The sequence below is a fragment of the Pithys albifrons genome, chromosome 1 (genome assembly GCF_047495875.1).
Source record: "Pithys albifrons albifrons isolate INPA30051 chromosome 1, PitAlb_v1, whole genome shotgun sequence".
NCBI lineage: Eukaryota > Metazoa > Chordata > Aves > Passeriformes > Thamnophilidae > Pithys > Pithys albifrons.
The window spans coordinates 65,280,573-65,306,717 of record NC_092458.1 but is presented as its reverse complement, the minus strand read 5'-3'; the positions used below and the strand labels follow the sequence as shown (position 1 = coordinate 65,306,717).

At 40.4% G+C, this 26,145-nt stretch overlaps 1 protein-coding gene across 2 annotated transcripts; it reads right to left on the bottom strand.

Moving 5' to 3' along the window:
* Window positions 1-1,651: 1,651 nt before the first annotated feature.
* HSPH1 (heat shock protein family H (Hsp110) member 1) lies at window positions 1,652-25,531 on the bottom strand. Of its 2 annotated transcripts, XM_071553067.1 has the most exons (18): window positions 25,240-25,531; window positions 24,301-24,358; window positions 18,130-18,270; window positions 16,317-16,439; window positions 14,965-15,064; window positions 14,099-14,232; window positions 13,352-13,596; window positions 12,235-12,463; window positions 11,222-11,328; window positions 9,745-9,878; window positions 7,493-7,698; window positions 6,571-6,702; window positions 5,682-5,819; window positions 5,141-5,266; window positions 4,503-4,610; window positions 4,276-4,395; window positions 2,990-3,151; window positions 1,652-2,507 (listed from the first exon to the last, which is right to left on the bottom strand). In XM_071553067.1, the coding sequence occupies exons 1-18, from the start codon at window positions 25,344-25,346 to the stop codon at window positions 2,307-2,309; spliced, it is 2,571 nt and encodes an 856-aa protein (XP_071409168.1). In that variant the 5' UTR covers window positions 25,347-25,531; the 3' UTR covers window positions 1,652-2,306. The 2 variants fall into 2 exon arrangements, with proteins under 2 accessions (XP_071409168.1, XP_071409174.1); XM_071553073.1 differs by lacking the exon at window positions 6,571-6,702.
* Window positions 25,532-26,145: the final 614 nt, after the last annotated feature.

Genomic DNA, 26,145 nt, shown 5'->3' with positions numbered 1-26,145 from the left:
AAATTCTCCCTATTAGTAGTGCTACTATAGCAAAACAGTTGTAAAGACCACAATAAAACTGTGAACTTCAAGAAGCACGTTATATGTAACAACACACCCCATCCAAAGTCCTTTATGAAAAGAATTGCAAAAGCTTTCTTTAAAGGAATAAAGTTCTTTTTTTTATTTCCAAAAGAAGAGTCAAACCCTCATGCAGTTACTTAGTCAGTAATACATTAGAGCCACTGTTCCCCAGTGCCAGTGAAATTAAACTGGCCAGTAATCTCTGCCTTGTAGGGTCAAGTGTTCTCCTGGTACGTTGCAGCATGAAGGAAACCGCCATCCTGAACCTCCTCACCTCACTGTGACTGATGCAGAGATCAGAGTGAAACATGCACACATGATTTTCATATGTCTGTTAAAACATAAATTAGAAAGCAAGGTCATTAAACTCATTAAACTGGGGGGAGGATAGAGAAGGAAAAGTTGAATCACTGATTTATTCTTCCTTTCATTCTTCCCCCCTCAAAGTAAAGCATAAGCACTGTAAAAATTTAAATAAGTCACTTAATCATAAGGGATTAATCACTTACCACACCATTAACTGCTATGAAATAGCTAATGTTGCAGAAATCTGAAAAACAAAATCCCACCCTGGATTTGTCTGTTCTCAGTGCAGACTTTTTATGATGGTTCATTAGAGGAAAATTAGAGCAGTACCTTCTATAGAGCTTACTGAATACCCAGCAATCCATCAAAGCCAGAAAAGCTTCTTTTTGTAGATTCAGGGCTAGTTGTTCTGATAGAATTCTGCTTCAAATGTCTCTACAAAATTTTCCTCTGATAAAGCTAAGGTTCCTGCTGATTTTGCAATGTAAGTCCGTATCTTTTATGGTGCTAGAATCATAATTTTCAGTTCAGCAATAATCTAAGCAAGCAAGATTAGTCTATTAATAAAACTTAACCCTTGATGATACCACTCTACTGGTTCCAACATAAAAGTACTCTTCCACACTTGAAACACAGTTTTGAAGTTTGGTTTGACTTTCTATTCCTTAGCTCTAGGAAAAGGAAAGGGAACAATCAAAATATTCCTATTGTTTCCAACTGTATGCAGTTGCCTAATGGAACAGAAGTGAAGAACAGGCAGCTCAAAGCAACCAGTAGCAGGAATCTGCATTTTGATAATCCAGTTGCTTATAGTCAGCACAGGAAATTGGGCTCCAAGTACTTAAAAAATTATCTTCCATAGACTACACAGATTCACTTGAGAGGAATTCTTAGTTTTTAAAACCTTTACCAAGGTCTAATCAGAGCCACTTGCTCAGCACAACAGGCTGAAAAATCTCATTTTGCTGTTTCAGTTTAGTCTGTAACAAAAGGCAGAGCCTGCCTGAAGTATTCAACTCTGAACTGCATATTAACAGTTTCTGAGCTATAGAGTTCTGTGTTACAACTGCTGTCCTATGGCTTAACATGTGTTCCAGGTCCTTTCAGGTGTGTCCAGCCCTTGGGGCACAGACTCGCTGCACAACTGATCCATGCAGTGTGAGAGTTTTAAGCCTTTTTATGACTCGTGCAGAGGAACAACGCAATGTCCTGTCAAACCATGACAAGGGCAACACTTAACAGCAGCAGCACTGGAAACAGTTAAACTCAAGAGGCCAGGAGGTACCAGGAAAATGAACTTTATTTCAAAGCTCATTAAAAAGCTTCACAATAACACTAACAGAATTAGCATTTCCTTCATTTTATGTAACTCCACATGAAAAATGTATTCTTTAGCAAGAGATGAAACGTCAGCGTTTCTGCATGCTACTAACACATTTCACCGTCTTATTACCTGAAAAGTACTTTGGACTGCAACAATCAAAAACCTCACAACAGAAGGATTTCTTCTGGGAAGTCCTTACAAACGAGACAGACACTGGCTTTTTCTGACATACCCAATTAGATGTCCAGACAAAAGAAAACTACCTTGGCATCTACAAAAGTGTTTTGATTACAACCTTTTGAAGGAGCAGTACATTTCAGAGCAAGGGCTTCTTTTCATCTTTAGTGATGCAAATGGTTAAATACTGCACAGAAGCTTAGTATGAACTCACAATTCCACAGGAATCTGAAAGTTACCAAGGCAATTTTCCTTTTAGGATAGTCATGACCAACACTATAACTATTCTTCCTCCCATAACACAACATATCCCAGACAAGTCTTAAGAAAAGAAATATAAATAGTTTCCAAAACAATGCATTCCCACCCCCATCACATTGGACAGCCAAAACATTTTCTGTCATGGGATGAAATAACTTGCTGCAAGTGCAGTGGTTTAGTCCAAGTCCATGTTAATGGTGTTTTGATCACTTGGATGACATTCACCATTTTGCTGAGGCATTTCAGAACTTTTGTCATCATCTCCCATGTCTTCAGCTTTATAATCACTCCGTTCATTTAATGGGTTTTCTTCCTTAGGAGAGTCAACTTTTGGTTTTGGTTGTGTCACAACAGGCTCACAGACATTGTTTAACTCCTAAAAGAAAAGATGTGGTCAGAATAGGTAATAAGAAACCACAAGGTTCACCAGTGTGAAAAGACCTGTGCCCAAACAACTGTTTCAAACTTGGTTTTGTATTTGCTTCTCCTGAGTCCAAATTGATGAGTACTTACTGTATCCTGATATAAATTAACTGGTATACTTTCTGATGTTCTGTGAACAAATTTCAGCTTCATATTTTGGACTTCACATGGGTTTTGTTTCAATTTTGTTTTTGCCTACCAGTAAAACACTGAAAAACAATATGAGTTTTTAAGGTGACTGAGAAACACAAAATACCAATTAACTCCACAGAACTGTATACAGTATACTGGAGCTCCTCTGCTTTCTACTCCACCTCCTTCTCTCCATACTTTCTACCTTTCAAGAACAGTAGAGCAGTAAGATGAAACTAGGGGAGACAAATGGGACAAGATACCAGTCTAGCTTTAGCACCAACTGTTTCTTACAGTACTTACCTGTAGCTTTGCCTTAATTTCACTTGAATGCACAGCTGGATCCTGATCTAAGCTCTTCTTAGCCTGTGCACTCACAGCATTATTCATCCACTCTACCACTTCACCAACACACTTCTCTACTTTCATCATTTCCATTTCATCAATATGGATGTATTTCTCATCCTGCCCAAATACAAACATTTTATATTAGTTAAAAATGTCAAGTTTACTGTGATCAAGTTATGCCAACAAGGATATCTCAATTATTTACAACTTATAAATCTTTACTGATGGTCAAAATAACTACAGGTTAGCCACAAGCAAGATCTGCTACAGCAAGAGACAAAGAGAAATACAGATAAATAAAGCTTCTTTTGCCCAACAAACAAGAATTCACAGAGGGTGTAGAAGCTTCACAAAGAGGTCATGCAATAAAATTTAATGTTCCTAGTAAGACTGAGGAAAAAAAAGAATCCCCTCCCCTCCTGGAGGGACCACCTGGGTCCCAGGTAATTTAGACAGTGTGATTCTGATGTACACAGAAAGGATCAGAGTTTAACTTCAGCATTGCCTGCAATGCCACAGTTAGACAACTAACTGGTAGCAGGAGAAGGACCTACCCAGCAACACAACCTACGAATCTGTATTTAGAATTCTTAAATAAAAACAAATTTTAAATACACTCTTTTCAACTATCTAGTTAAAGACTGTGCTACACTACTAATTATTTCACTGAATGACAATTTTGTAATCTCTAGCTGTGAGGCCATAATTGTTTCTGATGCAACTCTCTAACTCAATTAGTTTGAGTGTTGTTAGATGCCCTGTTGAGCAAATTTTCAGGCAGGAATACTTAAGTAATTTACAGATACCACTGAAAAAAAACTAAAGAAAAAAACAAACCCTAAACACCAATAAAATTGGATCTTTTACTATACCCACCAGTAGGTTTTTACTCTAATGCTTCTCACCATACAATAATTCTCATTCCTGAAAGAACTGGAAGAGGAGCACATTTCTAAAATGAGTCAGATTAGCTTTTAAAAGGTCGAGAGTAAGACCACGAGTCTAACCGCTGTGCTCTTTGTAATGTTCTCTTTAGCCTGAAAACATCCAGAAGTATCAAGCAACTGAACATGACACAATGTGTGGGCTTTTTGGAGTACTGGGAAACATTTGTGATGTTAAATTTGTGACCTCTATAGCAGCACATTGCAGCTCATCTGAGAGTGAATTTGAAGCCCTTCCAGCCAATGAGTCTCACTGAAACACTGTGGTTAAAAAAAAAGTACTCCAAGGCCACTTACTTTATTTCTGAATTCCCCAGCTATTGTAGCATAATACTGGAGCCTGTGTCCCAATTCTTCCAATAGCTTTGGTCGTTCCTCTGCTTCTTGATAGCGCATTTCAATTGGAGTACCTAATTTCTAGAAAAAGCAGTTCCTATGTGTTTATGTGATTCATTAACGTTCATTAATGTTGCTTTGTGCAGTATTTTGGGAATTTTGCTTTTTGGGCATATTAACAGACCTACCTTTAGATCCTCTAATTTCTCTATGTACACCTGCTTTGCTTCGTCCTCACCCTCTTCATACAGCCAGCCTTCTGTCTCTGTTAGGAGCGCAGAGAATCCCTGCAGATCCTATGTGGCAATAGAATTCAGCACATCAAACATCAAAATACACACCAATTGACTGTTGGTCTTGCAGTAACAGGACACTGGCAAATATACACATTAATTCTGAGCCTACAATACAAAAATTACATTTCTACTGCTGCTTTTGCCTCATTAAGTCACTTAAGCCACACCAGCTTCTTAACCAAGAAACACACATGATCTACAACACATTTACAGCCTTTTGTCCTTGATTAGGCCAATGCTTGGGGTGCAGCTCTAATTCACAGTTTTGGTTATGCATACAGCAACACAGTCACCTTCTAGTCACCAACTTTGCTTGGAAACAAAAAATTACTCCATTGGTGGCAAAATTTATTTTCAGGGCTAGGTACTTGCAAAGCCTAAATCTTAATTCTGGATCAGATGCTGCCATCATTCAAACAAGGTGTGGGTTTGCAGCTATTTCCAGGGTGACTTTGAGCAATCTTAACATATAGAAGACAGGTATTTGGTAAAAGTGTATATTCAAAGAAGTTTCTGAAACCATAACCTACCTTTTCACAAACAAACTTTTCATACGGTCCAGACAACTTGTCCCTGAACTCGTACACATATTCCTCCACTGCATTCTTTGCATCATTTCTTTCTTTCTCCAGTTTATCTTGCATAATCATCTTTCCCTGTATGACCACAGAAAACATTTTAATTAAAAAATACCAGTGTTCAAACAGGATTCTACAGAGTACAACTCCAGTAAAAACTCCCAGAGGCTTTGGCTCACTTAACTGTTGGACTTAATGCTATGCAGTAGATTCATTTGAAGAAATGGGTTGCACTTCTCTGGATTAGAACAGATTATATCAATCTGTGATGTCATTCACAGATCACTGCTCTGATACTAATTGTTATAAACAACACTTCAATTTTTCTGATAAATATTTGTCAATTGTGTGTTACAAGTCAGACTGTATATTGGCTCACTGTAAACTGAGTTCACACTCCGAGGTTACAGTAAAAGAACAGAGGTTGCCTTGAAAAGCAGATGAATGCTTAGTAACTGCACACAAGAAAGCAGTCCAAACCACACTAACTCACCTCTGTTTCAATATACATATTGAGTAGATCTTTTCCTAACTGCCAAACCAAGTTAGCTTCAATGGGTAGTTCCACATTCTTCACTTTTATCTTGGGTTTTTTGGCTTCTGGGGGCTGATCACCTTTCTTCTCATTTGTCTGAGTTAGAAAAGAAAAATAAGATAATTTTCCTGACTTCCTTCTGATGAAGTAGCACAATGATGAAACAAACATTCAGAGGAAGAACACACAGGTTTTTCTGTGCTCTTTCAGAATCTTCAAAATATACTCCTGAAACACTTTCCTTTTGGGGATTCCACCTCCTATGCTACTCTCCTTACAGTCTGTTTCTCAGGCAGTAAGTACTGAGCTACAGGAAGGATGTTTCTCAGACATATCATGCGTTTGCAGGTTTTCCAGAAGTGTCCATCTGTAGCTTAGCACTTCACTGATGATGCTGACAATGGTTAAGATTTTAGCCCAAAGTGTTTCTCATCTTGTACAGATGAAAAACCACAAACCATCAGCAGTAACATGCAGGCAATATGTTTTTCACATAGATTATTTTCTTTTAGGTTTATGAATTCCTGATCCCAACTTTTCTCAGCAGGCCTACTAAGATTGGCCTCTAACAGCTGTTAAATTGAAAGTCTGCAACCCAAACAAACTAGTTGTACAACACTGCATGAAGACAGGGAAGTGGTACAGAGACTTCTTACAGGAATCCTTTTGTAAACTCTCTACAAAAATCATCACAAGATATAGGCATTATTTTTCATAATAATAAATATATGAAAATGAAAAAAGGTTCTGACCACCAAGTTCCTTACTTATTCCTGGAATATTTTACCATTTTAAAAGCCACCATTATAGAGCATAACATTTTCAACAGAGTTAAAGGGTCACTCACTTTCTTGACATCTGGGATTTTGTTTTCTTCAGAGGGAGGTTCTGATGAAGGGGGAGACTGTGACGTTTGCTGACCATCAGTTTGTACCTGGGACTGTGTTCCAGCCTCACTGTTCTCTTGCTGGATATTTTTCTGAAATGAAAGCCCAGGCACAAAGGATGTAGAAGGTATGTGCACTCGCATTTAACTATAGGGCACTTCACTTCTGACACACGTACTGTACCAAGTGCCCTACACAGCATTCTGTGCACACTTAGAAAGACACACGCTTTAACTAACGGAGATACAGACTAGGTGCAGGTTCAGAAGGACTTCATGAAAGTGTTACCAGTGCCAGGCTTGCAGCATGGTACTCGTGTGCATGTGTGCACATGCTACCACTTCCTCTTACAAAAAGTGGCTTTTAATTTATTGAGTAATTTTAAGTCTTTTTAATGATTTTCAGAAAGCTGTTAAAACATCAAGTAAACTGTAACAATGTGAATTATTCCCCACTGTTCCCTTTTCCTTCAATGCTGTAGAAAACAATTCAGTTTCCCCTTTCAAAAAAAGTTTCAAAAAACTTTACTAATACAAAGAATTACATACAAATCCTTTTAACACAAAGAGCACAGGTGATTAACAACCGAAATCAAGTTTTCCTATTTGGAATAGTTTGATAACTATGGCAGCTCTAAGCAACCCCACCCTCAAGCAACCCACCTGCTGCTATTTGGCATTTTGCCCAATAACTGATTTTGGAATCCACACACTTTTAAGATAGCACAAATTGACTCCTGTTCTTATAAAGGCATTTTCTGACAGCTGGGCACATCTTAAAACTAATCTTCTTTTGCTTAGAAGTATTTTAGTTCCAGAGTATGTAACAGCAGAACACACTTTGTTCAGTAAGGAGATTCACACACAAGAAAAGTCAACTTACATCACTAAAGATGTCAACAGGCCTCTGGTCCTGAGATTCCACTTCAGTCTCAACACTGACATCTTCACAGTCTTCACTTTTAACTGGTTCGACCATAGATGCAGTGGACACACTGAAAATGCCATGAGTATTGACACGGACTTTCACTTTGACTTTAGACTTCTCTCCATCTTTCTGGGCTGACACATTCTGGATAACATACCTCCCTAAAACCAAAAGAATCAATACTCACACAGTGATATTAAATAGGTAATATTACAGAGCCAGCAAAACACCTCCCTTTTTCACAGACATGTTTCCTAAATTTCAGCAAAGCGTTCCCAAACTGAAATGAATAGTACCAGAAAAAGAAACCCCACAGACAACCAAACCCAAAGTATACAGCTTTTCAGCCAACTTCAGTTTACAAATCAAAAGGGATTACCATTATTTTCATGAGATAGCACAGGTTCTCCTGACACTACTAAAACACAATAAATACAAAAAACCTGGTGGTGTCTGTGTTAGTAGTGGGTTGGAAGAAAACTACACAAAGACTTAGTCTAATGCCAACGTTACATGGCGTCCTTTTCATACAAGTTACAGCCTAACACAGAAGCAGTATTTCTGGACCCATTCTTTTCAGCTGCTATAATATCCATGCAAACCTGCCATTACCTTTTATTCCAAGGCAGAATCTAATTGTTCTGGAACTACTGTAATATTTGAAACAAGCATTGTGAAACTAATAGACAGACAACGAGTTTTTAACAGTAAATGAAAAATCAGACATCCTTGACATTAACAGCAGACACTTTTTCTGCCTACTACATGGTTATATGTGTATTAGCAAAAGAATGATCTGGAGACTATGATGCTCATTTATCTGCAAAGTACAAGTTTCCTGATTTCATCATACACAGAGTTGTATACACCACTCCTTCAGCAATAGAACTGAACTACAGCACACAAGCTTTTACCTGCTTATTTTACAAGCTAAGGAACATAATCCTCTGTCTTGTAAATTCAGTAATAATGGAGTTGTGTGACCCATCCTCTCTTTTGGTACTCTCATTAGAACTATTAACTAACCCATTAAGTACTACTTGTAATTCTGTTCTGAGCAACAAATTAATCAGCAAGTGAGCTGAAACCAATCTCTTCTTACCAGTTTTCACAATAGCAGTTAAACAGCTTCCTTTTTGTTAAAGCCATATAAACTGAACACTCACAAATCCCACCATCAGTCTTCACAGTAGGAGTTAACATAAAAGGAAGTCTGATGTTTCTATAACTTCAAAATATTATAATAGAATCATGGTGTGACCTGGGTTGGAAGGGACCTTGAAGATCATCTAGTTCTAATGCCCCTGCCATAGGCAGGGACATTTTTCACCAGCCCAAGTTGCTCAAGGCTCAGGGCCCCAGTCCAACCTGGCCTTGAACACCTCCACAGATGGGACATTCACAACTTCTTTAGGAAACCTGTTTCAGTGCTTCGCCACCCTCACAGCAAGGAATTTTTCATAATACATAATCTAAAGCTGCCCTCTTGCAGTTTAAAGCCATTCCCCCTTGTCCTGTCCCTGCCTGCCCTTGCAAAAAGTCCCTCTCTGTTGTGCTGGTTTCCAAAACATATGGTATGCAAACATACAAGATTTAATTGCATGTTTGGAATTCAAGAGCAGTTATTTAATTGGCCTGTCTTTAACATTACAATCTCAGTTTCTAAGTACATTGTAACCTCTCTGTAAGTGTTGACACTGTCAAGTGTTGCAATTTGTCAAAAAGTATGAAAGAGCTGCTTAGAAATGTTATGTAGGCAAATCAATACTGTAGTCTTGTAGCTGCCTCTATTTCAGGCAGCCTTGATTAAAAACTACTCAGTATTATGTCAAGCCCTGAAGGTGTAAGAAAAAACAACTAGTTATTCAAGATGTGCTTTTTTATATGCAGAAAATATTTTGTGATTATTCCTAGCTTGCTTTAATGATAAGCAGAAAAGAAGATTTAAAAAGTTATAAAGTTATCTTTTGCAGTGATAGCCCCATTCTAGTCCTAGGCATTCATTCCCCATCATGGTAAAGCAACTTTAGAAGGTAGAAAAATAAAAAATACCAATTCAGTGACTATGAAATAGGAGAATTGAAAATTAAGTCCTTGGGACAAAAACCTAAATACATGTCATATAACCACACTAACACACACAGTTACAGAACTGATTTAAGATCAAAACAACAAGAGACAACACCCTTTCCAGGACAATTACTTACCAATTTTTGCCTCAGGATATGGTACTCCATTAGGATCAGAATAAAAAGCTTCTAACTCAAATGGACCTTTCCTATAGAACGTAAGAACCTTTGAGAAAGGTGCTGCATGATTTCTGCTGAAGACTTCGTGAACTCTGTAATTAAGGAAAAAATACCATTTTTAGAAGAGTATTTAAGCTGTAAGGCTTTGATATAAAGTCAGAATTCTTCAGAGGAACATCAACGTATTTTGACACATTTAGCCTTCTGAACAGTTCCAATAAAGATATTTCACTACTGTACTCTAAGGGAAAAAGACTAATGTTTTTCAACTATAATATTCTATTCCACTAACTTTTAATCTCAGAAGCAAGGAAGTTTAGATGTAGGGTAGCAGCGGCAGATTATTGGCAGACCTCCAAAATTTGTTTTCTGCAAAGACATTATTTTGAGCTTGGAACAGAGCCATTTGAATCATAATTTGCACCCTTCCTCAGTCTCAAAGGGCTAATTACAGCCTGTTAATTCCTTACTCATTTACTTTCCATGGTTCAGTTGAGAATGCTGACACCAGATTATTATTCATTCCTTGATACGACAGAGAGACAACCAGCACTACTTCATGTTCTTTCTCTTAAGGTCTGTCCACTGTTATGCCAGTTTGACTCTAATTCCCAACCAAATTTTGTCTCCTAACTGTAGATCTCCTCTAATAACCTAAATGTGAGAAAGTGAGCTTTACCTACAATGTGATCCCAAAGGCTACCCTCAGAAGGATGTCACAGAACAATTAGGTTCTGCATCTCCACAGAAAACAGACATAGAAAGAAAAGGCTGAATTACAAAGACCATGAAAAAGGTAAGAATAGGCCCCTGTAAAACTATAAGTTTTCCAAAAGTTGGAGTTCTTTACATCCAAGACAGCAACTGCATTTCCCACAGGCGTGGCACAGTTAGTAGCAGAGATGTCAGTCTTAACACGCGGCAACTGCAAGTAATTGCTCTTACAAAAGTTAGGTTCTTGTTCGAAGTTAAATTCTTGCTTCAGTCAGATAAACAGCATCCACCAAAGCTCACAATATTCACACAGTGCATAATATTACTACCAAGAAAAGAATCTCAGACAGGTATTGGAAACACACTGTGTTAAAAAAAAAGCCAGAAGGCAAAGTGGGATCAGGATCCAGCCATTGTTCTAGTTAATTTTGTATTCTAAAGCCTGACAACCACATAAAGGCAATACAAGGTAACATATTAATTGCTAGCTCATTTACTCACCATCTTTTAAAAAAATCTTTGTAGTTTAACATATGAGGAACTATGGTTAAAATTTCTACCCATGTCTTTACATAATCTCCACTGTCAGCCATGCCTGGGTACATGGTCTATGCGTTTTCTGCATCAGAATGTCAAGATTCTAATTTAAATGCAAGCAAGAACATTATCCTTGAGTTATGAAGGTCAAAAGCTTCACACAACTGTAGTGTGAGCTACCTACCCTTCAGTGTCCTCAGCTTCAGTGTTCCACAACAGAGATATTGGAAAAGGTGTTGCATCTGTCACAGAGAACTCTCTCACTTTAAAAGCTGGAGAAAGAATGGCACACTAAAAACAAAAGACATGCAATAAAGTTGGTTAGCCCTTCTACTCCACTGGCCAAGACAAACAAGAGAGGTATGTTGACTTTATTGAATCAGAACTCAGCAAACTGCTTGATTTCAATACAGTATGATAAGAGAACAGAAATCTACAGAAGTGTTTATACTCTGTCTTAGCAGACCTTTTGGCCTCATTCTTACTGTAGTCTGTGAACAAAGGTAACAGTGTAAGCACATACCAGATCTGTAAAGAATTGAAATGCTGCATTGCTTAGTCCTAAAAGAAGTGCTGTGTATCTTAAGGATCCTCCTCCCTTCCCTGAACACAACTGATTGCTAGTAATGGAAAGCAAGCAGTGAGATGGGAAAATAAAAAAGTCAAAGAAAAGAGGGTGAAATAAGATAATAAGTTAAAGGAGAAAGGAAAGAACACAATGGGTGGTTTGTTTGTAAAATGTAATTCACTGGTTGGGAATTGTAAAAGTGGGAGGGAGCCAGAATAAAAGTCTGTTTCACATTGATGGAAATTGGATATCAGAAAAGTTAAACTTGCAGTAGTTTGAGATATCCATAGATACTTCCCACACCTTGTTGTTAAAACGTATCTTTCAGCTCGACAACAACTTAAAATCGTTTCCATTACAGATCCCTAGAGCCTGTTCTTTTGAGGAGTTGAGCAGACTGCTTACAGAATACACCCAGCATCAGCATGTTCAATAAAGTACTGCACCAGAGGAGTACTCTGGACTTTTTAAATGGCAAAGCCCCATAAAAAGACCCAGTGAACACATGTTCCCTTGCATATTTTAAGATGGATTACTTTCACCAATTTTCAATACTGCTTGGCTAATTCTTCACGGAAGTGTTCTCAAGAAATATAACTTCTGTTCATTAAGTGTTTCCAGTACTATACCTGCAAAGCACAGCCCCTAGCTATGGCTTCATCTGCATTCAGTGTTGTACTGACATCTTTGCCAAAGAATTTAGCAATCCTTTCTTTGACAGCGGGAATGCGGGTTGCTCCTCCCACAATCTCAACAGCAGTTACATCTTCCACTTTCAGTTGTGCTTGTTCCATTAATGAAAGCAGAGGCAACTCTATCCTTTGCAGCAAGTCAGCACACAATTCTTCAAATTGTGACCTAAGGATAAAACAAGAATTAATTAAAGAGTGCTCATCCCACCACTAAAATTTCCAGGTATTCTTGTTTCCAAAGTGATGCTGACTAGGTTTGGTGGTTACACTGCAAATAGACTTCAAAAGCTGAACCTCTGTGAGTAGGCTGAAGTGGCAACTGTAGACAAGGGAGTACACGAACAGCTGCTTACAGATTTTCCTAAGCCATTATCGATCTAGTTATTTAAGATAAAGGTATCATTTGGGCAGCTGCTGTATATTTGGCTGTCAGCAGAGATTACAGAGAAGAAATCAGAAAACACTAATACTTCCTTTACAATGAAACCCTTGCCTAAACACGGGAAGGAACTAAAAAATAACAAAAAAACCCAACAAAAAATCCCCTCAGAACTAACAAATGAAGTCATGCCTTGTGACCACGTACAAGAGATAGAAAGATAGACTTCATTTACACTTGGGCCATAATCAAGTCATCCATCATAAGCACTGTTTCTGTCCTCTATTTCTCTACCAATATCCACAGTACAGCAAGAACAGAAAAGGAATAAAGCTTCAATTATTGCTATCTTAAGAGCAGTATATGAGATTTGGGTTACCTAAAATATGCAGAAGGCCTAAATATGCAGCCCAATCTCCTGGTTTGCATGCACCAATCCGTGGCTTTAAGAACATGTCATTCTACAAAAAATTCAAGCTTCTTATGCACACATTATTGCACTGAAACATTACTCAGGTAGCTGAACACTCCATTTCACAGCCTTAGCTATTCTAGCAATACAAAAATACCACAGGTATTCAGCACTTATGCTTAATTTTAGCACAGTAATTTTTTTTCCAACATGGAAAGAAATACTCCTTTAAAAAAATATGGCCACCAAAGCACAGAACCCACCTGTTCATTTTTCCAGATACATCAGTATCGTTCATGAAACACTCAATATTTAGGGGAATGTCTGTGCTATTTGAACTCATTAGTTTCTTCAGTTTCTCGCATTCCTGATACAGACGAAGAAGAGCTCGAACTTTGGATTTTGGATCTAGTTTGTACTTCGATTTTATCTCTGCACAGAAGTAATCTACTAGCTTTCCATCAAAGTTTCTCCCACCTAGGAAAGGGTCAAATGCTGTGCCAAGTACCTGGTTTGAAAGAACACAATTATTTAGTCTTACACTCAGTAAAATCCAAAGGAATAGCAATCTTCCAATATGAGTAAGCCTTTGCTTCAAAAAACAGCAGGGGACAGGTCAGCCTATCTTCCAAGGCACAGGCTTTATTCAACAGTACTTTATTCAACCACAGCAACCAAAAGCTGCTCTTCACTTTTATGACAGGAGCAAGACTACGTAACTAGGTGACGGCCCTAACTATTTGAAATTTTCATCAATACACACATTCATTTAGATAAAACAAACTAAATTATAGTAGTTGTATTATATATATTACATTTGTGAATTGCAAGTAATTTACAGCCTGTTTGAAACTATCCTAATGAAATGAAGGACACTGATGTAAACCATCTTTTGGCTCATTGACACTTTCCATGTACTAATTTATTTCAGAATTTAAGAACAAGGCAGGTTTGCAGGCTACTTAATTCTAATATCTCATAAATATTTTAGTTTTGTTTAATCTTACTACCTTCAGTTTACTCTTGTTGAATGCACAGGCTGATACTTGAAATGCAGAATGTCCCATATCAACAAACACAACTATCCGTGGCTTCTCCTCAGGAGCTGGAAGGTCTTGTTTATAAATTCCGTAATTCAGAGCCACTGCAAAAGAAGTGTCAGATATTATCCAGGCAACCTCTAGTGAGTTTCCAATGGCATACCATCACATCCCTACGAATATTAAGCTATAGGATCAGAAGCATCAATACAAATCCAGATATACACCTACACAAGGTCTTACCTTCATGGAAACTTTATTCTATTAAGTTGCAGGATCTGAGAAGCAGAACATCCTCCCTCAGTCGTGTATATGCTCTCTAAGTGTTTAGTTGGACTTTTTGCTTTGCATAGTAATCAAAAGCATGGAGCATTTTAACAAGATCCAAAACAAAGTTTCATATTTACAATGAGTATCTCCCAGGCAGGAAGGTTTTCTCAGAATTGTACAAATAGTCAGCAGAGCCACACATGTATGTGTTTTAAAACCAGTTATATTGAAAAAAGCTTTGGAAGTTATGAGGTGGTGATGCTAACCAGAGAACTTTCAGAGTGTCTAAATCCCACCACTGCGTGTCTGGGCAGTAAACTAAATGAACAAGCACTTCAGGCATATGCAGTGACTCCTCAATTAGTGCTCAGGAAGAAAACTATCACTGGAGCTTGATCTTGTCTACCCCTTCACATAGAAGACACTAAACCAAAAAAAAGCAGTAAGTTTTTCAAATGTTTCTGTCTCATGTTCAATTTTTCAAGTAAGCCCCTTTTTGTGAAGTAAGCACATGTACCCTCTATCCCACCTGTCCTTTACAGAAACCACTCTTTTATCCTACTTACCTGCTGTCATGTCATTCATTAATCTAAGACAATTTAAGCCAACAATCTGAGCTGCATCTAGAAGGGACCTCCTTTCAGCATCTGTGAAAAATGATGGAACCTGAAAAGAGCAGGTAAGAATAAGAAGTTATTTCCAGAAAATGACACAAACTGTTTATTTGAAAGCATTAATTTAAAAATTGTATCTATTCTTTCTCTTTGAGGAACACACTTGCTCACTGCAAGCCTCTAAAATGCAACTACCATACTGATTGAGACTCCTAATATTCTATTCAACCAAAGATGGAATTAAATGACTATCAGCTAGTTTACATGAGCACACACTAGCAAGAAACAAATGAATTATTTGCTAAGAACCTTAAGTACTGGCCTAATATGTGAAACTGGGTATTATAGAGACATGGAATACATTAATCAGAATTAGCAGTTGCACTCCTGTCTAAAAAAGTAAAGAGGGAACTAAAAACATACAGCAGTATTACAGATGTAAGAGATGCAAAGAAATAAGGGATAACAAAGTGAATTTATTTTGGCTGAAATTACTTTGGGCAAGAAGTGGTAAGAAATTCTGAAGGAATATGTTGCTAAAAATTTTATACAGTTCTCCAGCATTGACTCTGGACAGCAACTTCTGATGTCCTCAGGGACACACGAAGAACTAACTTTCCAGGTAATGACTGGAGAATAAACGTTTCTAATAATAACAGAGCTAAATATTCTTAGATGCAACATGAGATAGACTTGTTCCAAGAGTCATTGAGAACAGAGGCAGGTGTTATTTTACACTCAGGGCTTTGCAATGGAATGACTGTTATTGATCTGAGGCCATTTTCTGTGCAGTCAAAACAAAAAAAAAAAACAACAAAAAAAACCCAGCAAACCAAACAAAAACCAAAACTTGCTGAAAGGATGAACTTAAACAGGACAGAAACTGAGGTTTTCAGCTGCCAGAAGGCAAACTTTGGTAAACAAAGGAAATTGTTTATTAAAGTTATCAAATTGTTTTAAATTTAAGGAAAAAACCACAAACATATGTATTTACTTTAATGAGTAATTAGGATGCTTAGTCATGGAAACAAACTGTAGTAAAAGGGTATATAGCTGGATCCCAGAAACATTCTGGGTTGAAAGGTTCAGACATTTCCAAGAGAATGAGTTCACAAAGCAAGTCAGGGTCAGGAATATGGAAGCAGCCCTGGGATTTCTTTAAGTCAAAAGCTCTAAAGCTAGTTAGGATTAATGCCTTTGTAAGTGCTTAGCAGAGTTCTTTTTCACTCTACATGAAAAGAAACAAAATGCCCTCGATAGCTGAAGTTAAAAGACATATGTTCCTGTGCACTACAATTACTTACAGAAATAACACAGTCTGTTACTGGCTTTTTCAGGTTACTCTCTGCAGTCTCCTTTAGTTTAGTCAATAGCATTGCTGAAATCTGCTCCACACTGAAGATGTGCTCCTCATCCATGTACATGACCTGGATAGAATAGGTAAAATAATACCATTATTTCAACTGAAGGAAAAATTATTTGAAGTTTTTTGATACACTGCTGGCTAATCCTGACATGCTTATTTATTTCATTATAGAACTTCACTTGACAATTTAATTTCCCAATTGAGTGTTTACAGAAGCAAAAATTCCATTCTCAGAGTCTTAAAAGACAAAGACCTGTATCAACTCTATAGATGAAGGAAATGGCTACGAAATGGTCAAAACTAACACAAGTTCAAAACATGAGTAAAGCTAGACATGGTCTCACATCATTAAGTAAAAAAATAAAGAGTCATCAATTTTCAAACTACTGCCAAACGCAAAAAAAAGGCCCAGAACTACTTGCTGGCTATTTTCTCTCAGCATTTTTATCCTTCTGTTCAAACATGTGAAGAGTCTCTGAAAGGAAAACCACAACAGTTCACCTCTGCACATAAAACAATTAAAGGTTTAAGATGAAGCTCAGCAAAAAAGTTTATTTATTGCTTTCTTACCATATTGAGTCACCTTTTTTTCCTGTGCTATAGAATACCTGGCAATGATGAAGTGAAGGAACATATTACAACTGATTCTTGGAAGCACCACATGCCTTTTATTCCCATCAGAACAATTTGGGGGAAAATAAAGGATTTTGGTTTTAAAAGAAAAATTGTTCTCTAAATATCCCATGTTTAAACTGAATGTTACTGAGTCAATTATTCAAAGTTTTTAACCGTAGAAAAAAAGCACTAATTTGCTCTCCAAACAAACTGAGAAAAATAGGAGAAATACCAAGTTACAGGGTTCTCCCAATATTAGACTTTCTCATATAGTGTCTCCTACACCCTCTAATGAAAAGGAACTAATTTATGTTTGAATTTATCTGTTAGACTCACAAGTCAAAAACAGCAGAAGAAAAAGTACCTACTCTTTTGTAAAGCCTGGTCACTTTTCTAGTCAGAATTCTTTCTGATGCATAAACTCCCCTGTGATCTATTAATTACCTAGGAGTGATAGATCTGGAAGTTTTGAGGCACTAGTTCAAGCCGGGCTCTTCATTAAAGAAGTAAAATTATCTGTTATGCCAGCAGGGCTTAATTATAAAAAATTTTATATACAATCTGTAAATGGATACAATGTTATTAACTGCAGGAAAGATGACATTGTATCAGCAAACTCCTTGAGGTGTAAGGAAGACCCCAAGCTGCAATGTGGTACAAAATGGTTTTTGACATCTGTTTGTAACTTACTCCAGGCAGTCCACTAAAGATGTCACTCATTTACAGCATTTATTGTAAAGAAAAGTTCTAACTTTTCAATTTGTAAACACATAATTAGACTGCTGCAACACACTCCACACAAGAGTGGCAGAAAGGTTAATAATACTTTGAAGTAAATCCACACGGCCTTGTAATTATCTTAGCAGTTTTTCTGCCAGAATGTTTGAGCTGGATGTGCAATTCACCAACAGAGAAGCTTGCATTTCAGCAATTATTTGTAAATGAGCCTTAATTTGATAGTTAACATCCACTATTTAAAGACAATGCTGCCTATTCATACAAGAGTACTTATTTAACAGAAAGACTAAAAAAACCTTTAGGGTAACTAAATGAAAACAGTATTTTCATGACTAGGTGCTGAAATACAAGATTTCAGATTTAGGTACTACATCCAGAAAGATACACTGCAAATTTACCTTTACTCCAACTCCACCATTCTTCATAGGAACTAAATCATAGCTCAACTTTTCTTTTTCCTTCTGAACAAAAGGATCATTAAATGCACGGCCATGGAATCTCTTGAAGTTAGATACAGTGTTGTGGGCATGGGTAATTTGCTGTAAAGAAATACAGGATATTTAGAAATCCACTCTTTATCAGCCTGCAATGTTCAGCCCTGTTCTCTCTGACCTCACGCACAGGTCAAGTTTTCAGACAACCACTCCCTCCCTTGTCACAGCTGTTTCTTTTAACACCAGTAATTACAGTCCGTTACTTTTTATCAGCTCATTACTACAAAAGACTATATGAGTTAGAGACTTGCAGAACGTTATTCATTAAGAATTATAAAAGCATCTCAAACCTTGATGCAGTCAGGTGAGCAACAACATGATCTACAGGGCCTACTGCTTTAGTCAACTAATTTAGAATCAGAGAACCATTTAGGTTGGAAAAAGCCTTCCAGATCATTGAGTCCAACCATTTACCTAACACAGTCAAGTCCACTGATGTACCCAAATGCCACATCCACACACCTTTTAAATACCACCAGGTATAGTTACCCCACCATTTTCCTGGACAGTCTGTTCAAATAATTGACAACCCTTTTGGTGAGAAAATTTTTCGTAATATCCAACCTAAACCTCCTGCAATGCAAATTGCGGCCATTTCATCTTGTCCTATAGCTTGCTTCTTGGGAGAAGAGACTGGCCTCCACCTGGCTACAACCTCCTTTCAGGCAGCTGTAGAGAGTGACAAGGTCTCCCCAGAGCCTCCTTTTTTCCAGGCTAAACAATCCCAGCTTTCCCAGATCATAAGCCTCGTAAGGCTTCAGCTCCAGACCCTTCACCAGCTCCCATTGACCTTCTCTGGACACACTGTAGAACTTCAATGTCCTTTCTGAACTGAGGGGCCAGAACTGAATAGAAGATTCAAGGTATGGCCTCACCAGTGCCAAGTGCAGGGAGACAATCACTGCCCTGGTCCTGCTGCCCACACTATTCCTGATACAGGCCAGGATGCCACAGGCTTTCTTGGCCACCTGGGCACACTGCTGACTCATGTCCAGCCGCTGTTGATCAGCATCCCCAGGTCCTTTTCCACCAGGCAGCTTTCCAGTCACTCTTCTCCCAGTTTGTAGTGCTGTAAGGGGTGTTGTGACCCAGTTGCAGGACCCATCACTTGGCCTTATGGGACTCTCATACAACTGGTCTCAGCCCTTCAATCCAGTATGTGCAGGTTCCTCTGCAGAGCCATCCCTAATCTCCAGGAAATGACACTCCCACCCAACGTGGCCTCACCTCTACACTGACTGAGGGTGCAATCAATACCCCCATCCAGGTCATTGATTAAGATATTAAATAGGGCTGGCCCCAATACTGAGCCTTGGGAAACACCACTAGTGACCAGACACCAGCTGGAATTAGCTCTATTCACCACCACTGTCTGGCTGTCCAGAATGATTTTAGCTGACTAAGAGTACACTCCAGTTGTGCCAGTCATGTTTCATCAAGTTTCCATGATGCCAACTGTCAGTTTTACTGCTGCACAACAGCATCCAGCTCCTCCTCTTTGTTGCCTGTGCTGCAGGCACTGATGTAGATGCACCTTCAGTTGGGTTATTGATCCTGCCACTTTTTGTGGGGAAGAAGGCTCAATTCCTGCACGACCATTCTCAGGAGCTTCTGCAGTTTCCAGCACGTCAATAACAACCCTTGTGTCATTGCTGCTACATGGATCTCCATCCCCTCCCTCCACTGAGACAGCAGACTGAAGGACCTCACTAGCACACTGTCCCTCAAACATCAGTGCTCCCAGACTTATCTCTAGTGAACCTGTTTTTATTCCTCTCCCCTTCCAAATCTAGTTTAAATCTCTCTCAATGACCCCTGCTAACTCCTGGGCAAAGATCCTGTTCCCCCTCTGAGACAGGTGTACCCCACCTGTTCCCAGCAGCCCTGTTGTCATGTAAACAGGGAACCTACAACCTTTGGATCTACAACCAAAGCTACCAAACTCTACCAGTGACACCAGGCTCAAAGCCAGGTATTGGTCAGCTGGCTCTTCCTGTTTCTTCCCTCATCATTTTCTGAAACTGGAAGGATAGAGGAGAACACATCACTACCTGCGCTCCTGACCCATTAACCAGTCATCCCAAGGCCCCAAAGTCTCTCCTGATTGTTCCTGGACTTCCTGATGCAACCTCATCACTGTCAACCTGGAAAAACAATAATGGATAATAATCTGAGGGCCATACCAGGGTAGGAACTTTGACCCCAGGGAGGCAGCAGAGTTCTTTAAAAAGTGGTTCCAGCCAGCATACTGGGCCTTTTGTTCCCTTCAGAAGGGAGTCTCCTACAGCTGACTCCTTTTTTTTTTATAGGAGCAGTTTTGACATAAACTGACTGAACCTGGGTGACAGTTCCATGCAGGATAAACCTCTGTCCTCATTATTGTTCAGTTCCACTTGCAGAGCCTCACACCCACTAAGCCAGGGCACCTGGGGAGGTGGGGCAGTCACAGAGGAGATGTCCCTGCTGTGCTGGCCAGGAACTTGTCACCATTGCCCCCATCCCTTTAAGTCACTGTGTTCATACAGGTGGAGAGGAAGGTAAGGAATCCTCTGTATCACGTGTCCTGTCTGCCTCCCAGGCCTGTCCCAGGGAAGGCAGGGTGCAATTCCAGTATTTCATCTCTCTCTCTCACATTCACCCATCAACCTACTCACCTCCTCACAGAACTCTGGCACCAAGTGGAAGAGTTCCTCTACCTGGGCACACTCCCACAGCTGTGCTCACAGCAGCCACCTGGCACTGGCACAAGAGCAGGTGGCACCTGGGTGGCAGCATGTTCCTGCCAGAGCTGTCTGGGCAGCTGTGTCAGTGGTGCTGGGCGTGGAGCTCAGCATGGCCATGGCTTTGTGCCAGGTGGATACCGTTGCTCCCTGGAGGAGCTGGCACTGCCTCGGCACCTTCCCTGCAAACTGCTGCACCACGCCCTGGTCACAACTGCTCCCTAAGGGCTTATTTTATATTTGGGAGAGACTATTGTTGCTCCTGGCCCCACTTGAGTCCCATCAGCCACTGACACTCGAGCCGCAGGCTCCTGGCAACTCTTGGTTCCCTGTGACTTTCCCCGAGTTCAGGAAACCCATCCTGAGCACAGCACTGGAGCACTCAGCTGCTGATCATGCCAGAGCCACTCACCTTGGCAACAGAGTGACAGAATTTAGATGAAATTAAAATGACTAAAGACAGAAAGCAGCTTCACAGGTAGTTGCAATGTTTGCAAATTGGCAGTCCAACCCCAGCTACCCTACCTCCACTTTAAACCTCATTATATTAAGCACAAACAATGTTGTAGTTACAAAGTGTCAAGCTTAATAGTGCCCATACATTTCAATGCTTACTTTTTTCCTGTTCTTGAGCTACTTTTGGATCACATCATTTCCTTGTCCATGTTCACCTAGCAGCAACTCAAGTTCTTCCACTGGATTGAAGAATACAGTGTACAGACAACACCAAAATATTTGAAATTCTTTTTTTTGGTAACAACATCAGCTTAAAGTATATGCTAAACTTCAGTGCAAGCTTGCCACAAATGTCAGTGACCTAAAGAAGCATTCATTACCAGGAATGCAAAGCACAACAGAAACTGGATAACCAGACTGGCCTAAAAGAGATACTGCAAGTAACTCAGCATAAAAATTAATTCTATTCTATTGGAGAGAACTTGTAAAAGTGTATTGTTCTCTGCAGGATAGATTTAGGGAGGCACAGACTGCATAACAACAACTCAAATGCTGAGCATACTAAGGAAGATTTTTAACATTCACTACTCTCAAGGGAAAGCATCAGTTCCTTGTTGCATGTAAAATTTTTTGTCATGAAATGGAAGAATTTGAGCTACATCTTATATTAGAAAAACTACACAACTAGGACAGTTCTCCCACAGAAAAGCTCCCTGGCAAAAAAGGAGGCCATACTCCTACTAACAAGCAGTAACTTCCAGACAGTCTGAGTGTGTGGAAAGATGTCACATTTGCATTCCCTACTGAGAATCATCCTGGGTTTATTCTCATCACCAAACAGTGCTCAGCAATTAATAGTAAGAGCACGAGTTAGCACAGGCCAAAAATCATGCCAGGAACTATTCCAGTACTTCAATGTGACCGAGTATTTAGGTTCTTGTGTCCAAGATTGTTTCCCAGCATGGTTTCATTTATTTCTATAGCCACAGCTTCAGAGTACTTGAATGCTACGTAATTCACAGCTGTATTGCTGAAGAATGTAGAAAGAATTATTACTATGTAGTGGACAGAGAAGCACAAACACTTCGGTAGCTTTTACAGCCTAATTTAGAATTAACCTCAAAGTCTTTTCTAAGAGAACAATCTTCAGATATTTTTAGCCTAATTGTATGCCATTAGGTGTGTAGCATGTTTTAATATCTTCCAGCTTAGTCACAATTAAGAAAGCTGAGAATTATGGTCTGTTAACTAACATACTGTCCTCATTTCCAATGCTTCCAGACCTATCTAAAGGTAACAGATATTCTCTGAAAATTTGTTCCAGCAGTAGCTTCCTAAATGTTAAAGAGAGCACCTTTGGGCGCTCTCACACATAATCACATTGTAGAAGTCTTCAGTCAAAAATTTGGGGGTTTTTTTCTTATATTTTGTGGGATTTTTTTTGCTGGTTTGCTTTGTTTTGATTGCCATTTTTTTGTTTTTGTTTAAACTAGGAAACTCATTCAAACAAAAAGCACCATTGTACTCCTTGATTCAGGCAGTGACTACACTCCACAACACCAAAAACACATCTCTCAGTTGTCCATGTAAAGAAACTTCACCCCTTACCAAAGAAACAAAACATCTCAGGTCACCAACTGGACCACTTACAGCAAGAGTAATAATTATCCATTACCTTTTATCATTTTAAGTATCATATTCTTTTCTTCTAGCAAAAATATTTAGCTTTGACTGCTAGGACAACCAAACATAGTCTCAATGTAGTAACATCACACAGGTTAATTTGAAGGTAACTGAAGTCACAGGTGTTCATCACTTCAAATACATACTTGTAAATGCAATCTGAGAGATGGAATCTGCCTCACTTTCAGCTTCCTTCATGCACTTACTGGAATAATCTAACAGCACTCAGACATGGTTGAGAGTACATAGATTCAGGTCTATGCCATTTGGGCAAGCAACTCATTTTTGCACACTGATGAATCATACTAGTTTCTGACCTGTAACAGTCAAAGCAGTCAACTAAACAAAAGCAATGCTCAAATGAAACTTAATGAAGAAATAAACTTTATGTATTTACTTTATTACTGCAAATGTTAACCTGCAAGCGAGACTGTACATGTGCTTGTGAACATGTAGGCTATTTATATTACCTTGACTATTCAAAATTAAGAGAGGAGATATTACAGTGGAAAAAAAGCCTCCTTTAGTGCTCTCTCCATGGAAACCCACTGCAGTCCTTTTCCTACATGAGAGATACGCACAGGCCAGCAGAGGCTGCACACTTGATCTCCACTGGCAGCAGTTATGCAACAACATACAATACCTAAGGTTTTACTTAACCATTACATTTCATTATTCTGAGACTTGTTGGAATTAAGCTCTTCTTCTAAATTGAAAATACTACTTAAATGAAGAATACATTCAATCTTTCAGAGCACCTCAAACAAAAATCCCCAAACCCCTAAAAATAAGGACTTATACCTTCAAAACCAGAGATATTTACTGTACAGTGAATCTAAAGGTAATAAGGTACCTAAATAGCTTTAAGAATTTGAGCCAAACCTCTCCCCTCACATCTAGCTCTACAAAATTACATACAACATTTAAAGTGTTTTCCTTCAAATGCAAAGAAAATCCTTCATACAACCAATAGGAAAAGAAACCCAATGACCTTAAGCTGTCAGAGAAGCAACACGTTCAATCAAAACATATTACAAAAATGAAAAAGAAAACGGTACATTCTAGCAAAAGCATCCTACATTTCTCTGAAGAAGGCATGGCACCACAGTGCAGCATTTCTAAAATAAAAGGCTCAACAAGGAAAATGAAGCTGTTTCTTTTTAACTGCACCCAGCCAACTCTTTTTACACTGGTATTTTAACAGGAAATTACCTACCTGGTTTTTAGCCGCAACACCAATAGCTCTGTTTTTGGATCCAAATGAAACCACCGATCTGGAAAGAACAACCAGCTAATTAACTCAGTACTGAAAACAAACATGACAGAACAGCCACCGATACGTTTTCTAGTACTGCAAATAAAACACCCAAGTCTTTCCGTTGAAGTGCCATTCTTCCAGCTTGCCGTAAAAACCTCCAGCAAGACTTTTATCCATCTAAAAGCCTTGGCTTAAATCCAGGACTTATCACAATGGCTTATCCAAACGCTGAAACAGGATGATCACAATTCAGAGCTTGCATTCAGACTACACCCTACCCATCCATGCACGGCTCCTTCTAACTTTACAGCTAACTCCGCTTCAAGCCAGAGGCTTTCTATGCCCGACCTCCGACTAAAGGAAAGCTACTCTACATTAGTTGGCAGAATCCACCCGACCGCAGGTGTGCGAGTGTGTTCCCGCCACGTCCCGCGTAATCCAGGCTGCCACAACGGGGATTCTCCTGCCGCTCAGACGCTCGCCGCCCGCCGCTCCGCGATCCGGGAGCCTCCTCCACACCGCCCTCCATCCCCGGCCCGGCGTCCCGGGACCGGCTCTGGCCAGGGAGGCAAAGGGGCACACGGCGAGCCGGAGTCGGCGGGGCACGGCGGCACTCAGGGGTCGGGTCGGGACGTGGGGGGCACACATCGGGGCGGGGTGGGGGACAGAGAGGGCACAGGGGGTCGCCGCCCGGTCCCGCCGCACCGCACCTGCCCCTCGTACCCCCCCGAGGACTCCCACGGAGGCGGCGAGCGGCGGGGAACGCGCTGGCCCCACACAGCGGGCAAACCCTCCACACCCCACCGGGAAACTTCCAGCACCTTCCACCCCCTCGGGCACTCCGCCGGGCACAGAGCCGCGCCCGTCCCCGCCCCCGGCCCTGCGTCCCTCACTCACGGCGTGCACCGGTCGCTGAACTCGTTGGCGACGGTCTCGATGCCGCCGGCCCGCGCCACGGCGATGTAGCAGCTCTGGAAGCCCAGGTCAAAGCCCACCACGGCCATGGCCCCGGCGCCAGGGGGAAGTCCCGTCTCTGCTCGGCTGGCTCCCGGCGCTGCTGCGGCCGCCGGCCCCAGCCCCGTGCGCGGGCGGGCGGCGAGGGGAGGGGAGAGAAGGCGGCAGCGCCGCCGCCGCTTTAAATATGACAATGAGGCGAAGTTTCCAGAAACTGCGGCAGCCACTCACCGGCTCCACGTGCGGCTTCCGCTTCCGCCCTCGGTGCCTTCTCGAACAATTCGTACCAATCGGCGGCGCCGCACGGGGTGACGCGGGGCCGTTCCCATGGCGACGGCGGACGCCGCCCGCCCCAGGGGCGGGGCCGGGGCGGGGTGGAGGGGCGGAAAGGCGCGGGCGGAAAGTCTGGATTGCGGGAGGAGGAGGAGGGATAAGGACCTGGTAGGGGCAGTGCCAGTGCTTTAGTGCGCTAGGAAGTCTCTGTGTAGAGCCGGCTGTCGCGTTGTTATTGGTGTCTCCCCGCCGTGCTGCGGGGTAGCAACACATGTTAAATGTACTAACACTACAGATCACTGGCTCTCTTCTCTGTGTCCAGTGCCACAATCCTCTGTAACAAATGTCCTGTTGCTTCCTAGCTGTCTAGCTCTAGCTGTTTGCTTATGACCCCATTCTCTGCGATGATTAGGCTTTAACCTCCTGCATTCCATAGGGAGGTATGGCAGGTACACAGAACTTGATTTCGGTTATGGAATGACAGAATCAATTAGGTTGGAAAAGACCTCTGGGATCATTGAGTTCAACCTGTGACCGAGCACCACCATGTCAACTACACCATGGCACCAAGTGCCA